Below are 5664 nucleotides of genomic sequence, written 5' to 3'. Positions count from 1 at the left end.
TACACTACAGCACAAAGATCTTGTCAATATTATTGTGATTTTGAATACAGTATTACCGTATTTCCCCAGCTCCTGGAATAGCACTTAGAAATACAATAGACAATAGAAATACCAGGCAACTATATCATCCACATAGTCCTACTAATTAACAACTTGTAAAAAAAGAACCATGTCATCTGTGTTGATTTATTAAATGAGTCGAACAACTGTTAAATGGTTATATAGTACGGTATGTTTATTCACAGGTAGAATTTTGTATGCTGTGTTAAAGTTAAAAAATATACATCTGATACAAGTCTAGTGACTACAAATGAGCAATAGCAAATATTGTCTGTAGAAAATAAGATTAGTTTCACAATAAAATAAACACAAATAAATCTCTGCAGCCTATATTTAGGCTCTATATCACTTTATACAAAAACATTTTTGTTTACCTAGCAAAGAAGTAAGCCCGGATACAGAGGTGAGTTCATCAGCTTTGTCCCTTTTTTACCTTACAAAAACCTTACAAAGACTTTAACCTTCAAAAAAACTTACAAAGAATGAGCAGACAGAATGCCATCCCTCGGCACAATAATTCTCCACTGGCTCCATGTCGTTCACCTCTCCATCCCTCTCCTCTAACAACGGAGTCCTATCCTCTTTCTTCTCCTCTTTCTTCTCCTCCTTCTCTACCATTTCCGGATCCAGGGGCACTGGATCCTTCTTTCCTCCGCCTTTCCCCTTCTCTTTGAGCTTCATGTGCGACTCCATGGGGGCCTTGCATGAGCGGGTCTTCAGCACCTTTTCACCGTCGCACGCACTCCTCCTCTTCTTCAGCTTGCCCACCAATTGTTTCCAATGCCTGACCTGTGCTTTCCTGTCACTGTAGGCTTGGCACAGGTCTGGCTGTCCAGCATAGCGGCACCAGTAGGTCTGCTCCTCGGATCTACAGCTGACAAGCAAGTTCACTACGCCCTCCCCGGACGTATCCCAGGTACAGTTGTGGCCAACCTTTGTGCTGAACCCTCCTGAGCTGGGGACAGAGTTCTTGGGCTTCTTGTCTGCCGCTGGTGGTGGTGGGGGCAGCGACATCTTGTTGTCGGAGCTCTGGCGTTTGGCCTCAGTGAAGGGAAGGACAGGGAGGCACAGGAGGAAGAACAGAAGCCACAGGAACCTCATGACTCGGGGTGATTACTGCTACTTGAAGGGTTCTTTATTCAAATGCAGCCAAGCATCAGTAGCACGCCCGAATGAAACGAAAATATCGGACGCGCCACAATCAAAATACCTGCAGGGAGTGAAACAGGAGAGGCAAAACAAAGTGAAACATATGTGAATTAAACACACCTTACATAGATAACCCATTCTCTTTCTTTTCATAAAAACACGAGAAGTTTCACTACATTTTGATATGTTCCCTGTTTAGAATACCCCAAAAAGCTGTGCAAAAATGAGTAAATAAAAACACATTCATACCAAATGTTATGTTTACCAACTGTACAGCACATTTACAACATCTATGTTTGTTTTCAGTGCACCTTTTAAATTAATCATAATACAATTTGTTTCTTTTTTTACACCGCATTAAATCAATAAGGGAGGAAAGCTTCAGCTCTAAGCTATAGATAGCTGCGGGCACACTGTACCAAGGGAATCCTCTCTGGAGCAAGGCTGGTACACGGGACTAATCCGTATAAAAATCACCTCTGCAAACATTTTTGAGTAAGAATCAGCTCATGCTTTTTACACAGGACTAATCTGAAAATCCTTACTTTGAGTGTATCCTGCCCTGCGAAGGAAACCATATTGGAGTGATCAAATATACTGCTACAAAACAAAGACATGCACCAAAACAAACACCCCCAAGTCGGCTCAGAATTTTCTGACTTACAAGTAACATGAAAAAGAATTGCATGCACAGCAAGCATACAGTACACCTTCCTGCAAAAACAAAATGTACTAATCAATTTATTTCCAGTTTCAACATTTGGTATTTGGTATCTAAAGGTTGCACTTACCATGTGGAGACCCAGTGTTTGCTGCTATTGAAAATGTGGGGGCCCGGGACGCTTGCATAAAAAAGGGTTATAGAAGGATAAAGGAGAATGGGGAGGGGTAGAGAGGGGAGTGTTCAGGGCATAAATGGGTCTGCCCAGACCTCCCTTAAGCAGGCCCCCTCCTACTGTAACAATACCCCTCTCAACCCCCTGCCTAAAGACTGTATTATCTGTGTGTGGGGCTGGGGTGGGAGGTGGAGTTTGGGTCATGGCGTGTTGCCTCACACACACCCATACCCAACACACCCCCTCTTCACAGCTAAGAAGACAATGAAGACAATGTACACACTTGCCAACGTTTCCTCGCAACACACAGACTTCTTAAGCAGCTCTCACATTGAGTGACAGTACAGTGAACAATGTAGAGAGAATGTAGAGAATGCATTTGTTTGATTATGTTCAGCATAATGTATTTTTAAGAGCATTGAAGACCATGGTGACTGTACTGGGATAATGGCATTTTATTTTGTACAATAATTCAGTATACTTGTATATATACAGTATGTCGGCAGAGCCCACTCTACCAGCATACTGTATATATGATTTCATTCCAGGTCTTAATTCCAGGTCTTTTGACAAGAGGATATTCTCTGTTTATCAGTATGCATCCAGATTAACCTGGTGAGAAAAAGTCACTTGTGGGGACTTGGCAAATGAATGGCCAAAGGCTTAAAAGCTCACACTAAGTGATAATGTGTTCCACTCCACTGCCAGAGGCTGAGTCCATGCCAACCGGCCCTCGGTGGTACTCTGCGTATACTTTGTGCTCCCCTCTTTGCTGACACAGAATGAGAGGTGGCAGTTACGTTGGCGCAGAGAGAACAGCTATGTGGTTATTGTGTGTATGTCTACTGCGTCCACCCTAGCATGTACGATACATGATAATGTGTGTGTGCCCAATACAGTGTCCAAGTCCAATCCTTTTTCTAGGTGGCCAAATGTACACAACAAGAACTTGTTTGTACGTCCGTGAGCCCTTTCTTCCCCTCAGTCTCCTCATAAATCATTTGACACATTCTAATTGATGATTTTTATTTAATTGCTAACAAAGACATCTATCCAGTTCATTCAGTATGTAACATAGGCTATTGACTTTCCCCAATACTCTTTTCCTGTATTTGTCAACAACCAATAATCAGTCTTTAATCGAGAGATAGTGGGGGATAGGGAATAGCAGTATATGGCAGCTGAAGACAGAGCAACACTCACCCCCTCTAGTGGTGTGTTTATTCTTGAAAGGTGAAAGGGATTCAGTGTCTCAATATTCCCAAGCAAGACACCATATTGAATCGGGGAAAACAGCCACCGCTCGTTGACACACAGCAACACAGCTAGGCCTACACGTGTGGGTTTGAGGAGAGAAATTGCGGACGCCATTACTGCATTCACACGGTCACACGTCGGCAGAATTCTGCGAAAACAAAATGTGTGAACAGGGTTTTAAGTTGGCCTACAAGTTACGTTTCTCTAGAAATGTGATTCTATTAGCTTTTTATGTCCTTCCTTCAAGCTTAATCTTTCCCTTCACTCTGCTGATGACACTGAGAGAGTCCTTGACGAGGCGGGAGGATTGAGAAGACCAATCTCCATTAAATTGTTGTCGAGAGATGTTCGCAATCAATGTGCTGCTAGCTGACTGCCTTTAAGAAACCATTGACTGTGATTAGACACTGATTGAGGCGCCGAGCAATGCCTCTGTCGTCACCCCTCGGACCGTAATGACAGAGGGAATCTAATTGTGAAGCAGAGGAGAAGCACCATGCTCTGCAGCAAAGTTACCATAGTGTATGTAAATACAATGAAGATTGCCCTCAGCACCAATTTCCATTGCGACACCTAGTAATCAGTGTTTCATTGAATTGCATAAAGAACACAGACATACTGACTGATGGCCTGGCTTTGCTATCCTGTCACGCGTCTAGACAAAAGTGCACTGGTATGGTGGCACTGTCAATCCATTCTATGCTCATAACATGAGACACTTCACTTTGTTCTTTTTGAGTGTGTGTGTGTGTGTCAAGGGCGAATAAAAAAAAACACACTTCCTGCAGTTCTACACAGTTTGACATGACTTATTATGCCTCTCTTAAGGGTTATATGGAGGGGTATTTGAAAGAAACTGTATAAATGGAAGGATAAGTGGAAGATCCCTCAACCCCACCATTTTTTTTTTTAAATCAATATATTTTGGGTGAATTTTTATATGAACTGTAACTCTGCTAAATCATTGAAATTGTTGTATGTTGCGCATATATATATATATATATAATATATGCGCAACATACAACAATTTCATATATATACATATATATATATGTATTTATAATTCAGTATAATTTTGTGCTACTAAATACATTTTGCCACTAGGCTGAGAGAAAATGTTGCAGTTTTAAAGTATCTGTACAGTGAAAATCTCAATTTCAAAAGTTAATTTTCTGTTAACTCATAGCCAAATAATGTTGTTGACTCTTCCTATGTTTGTATTTGTGGCCATAGCATAAATTGGAGAAAAAACTACAACTTAAAAAAACCCTACCTCAAACTTCTCAAACAGACCGTTTCAAAAATGCTTGCTTTTTCCTCATAGAGGATGATGTCATCCTCCTGAAGAAGATGAGCTGGCCAATCAGCAGTCTACTCGCATGGATATTTTTAATGAGCGGTATGCGCCCACACCATACTGGTGTTGGGGTACGCCCACACCATTGCAACACAGAAAAGCTGCTTTTCAACATACCTAATAAAAACATGTGGGAAAGAAAACTATTTCACTCATATTCTAATTAATTATAGGTCATATTTCAGAGAAATCTGGAAACACTGGATAGTTACTTTAAAGGTCAACTTTGGGAAAAACGCACAAATAATGACTTTAAACTGTATAACTGATAAATGCACCATCATACCAGGTTATTCAGCATTTGAAAGGAGCCTTTGTGAGCATAGAGCCCTGGGAAAATGTAAAAATCTCAACAGCTTGAAAATATGTCTGGAAAATATATCATTTACAGATGTTGAAAATATGTATTTTTTGGTATAAATGTAAAAACAAACATTTGCAAAGCATGCTTGGTATTATTCTGATGAGCTCCGCCCCCAAACAAGTACAAATTTGGTCGGTGCAGACCAGATCCAAATCTGAACGAATCATAGACGTCTAGGCTATATTTTACAAGTTTGAACATCACACAGTTTAGTACAGTAGAGCACAGTATAGTACAGTACAGTACGGTATGGTACAGGACAATCTAGTTTTATTCAGTAGAGTAGATGGTACAGTACAGTAGAGTTTCATTCAGTAGAGTACAGAACAGTTTGGTTTAATTCAGTAGAGTAGTACAGTACAGTATAGTTTAATTCAGTAGAGTACATTAGGGTACAGTAGGGTACAATACAGTACACTATACTTTACTTTTCTTTACTGTACTCTACTGTGCCCTTCTGTACTGTTCTGTACCATACTTTACTTTTCTTTAATGTACTGTACTGTACTGTACTGTAATCTGCTGTGCTCTACTGTACTGTACTGTACTGTGCCGTGCTGTCCAAACTTGTGAAATATGGATGTCTATGATTGGTTCAGATTTGGTCCGGACTAGACCAAATCTGAACCAATTATAGATGT

The 5664-nt window shown here is 40.6% G+C and overlaps 1 protein-coding gene across 2 annotated transcripts; it reads right to left on the bottom strand.

Moving 5' to 3' along the window:
* Positions 1 to 209: 209 nt before the first annotated feature.
* On the bottom strand, positions 210 to 2170 carry fgfbp3 (fibroblast growth factor binding protein 3). Of its 2 annotated transcripts, XM_014154891.3 has the most exons (3): positions 2001 to 2170; positions 1755 to 1771; positions 210 to 1270 (listed from the first exon to the last, which is right to left on the bottom strand). In XM_014154891.3, exon 3 carries the CDS (start codon positions 1159 to 1161, stop codon positions 517 to 519), a length of 645 nt encoding a protein of 214 aa, XP_014010366.1. In that variant the 5' UTR covers positions 1162 to 1270; positions 1755 to 1771; positions 2001 to 2170; the 3' UTR covers positions 210 to 516. The 2 variants fall into 2 exon arrangements, with proteins under 2 accessions (XP_014010366.1, XP_014010365.1); XM_014154890.3 differs by lacking the exon at positions 1755 to 1771 and having other exon boundaries at positions 2001 to 2146.
* Positions 2171 to 5664: the final 3494 nt, after the last annotated feature.

This window comes from Salmo salar, chromosome 18, assembly GCF_965601325.2.
Source record: "Salmo salar chromosome 18, fSalSal1, whole genome shotgun sequence".
Classification (NCBI taxonomy): Eukaryota; Metazoa; Chordata; class Actinopteri; order Salmoniformes; family Salmonidae; genus Salmo; species Salmo salar.
This window is presented reverse-complemented; position numbering and strand designations above follow the sequence as displayed.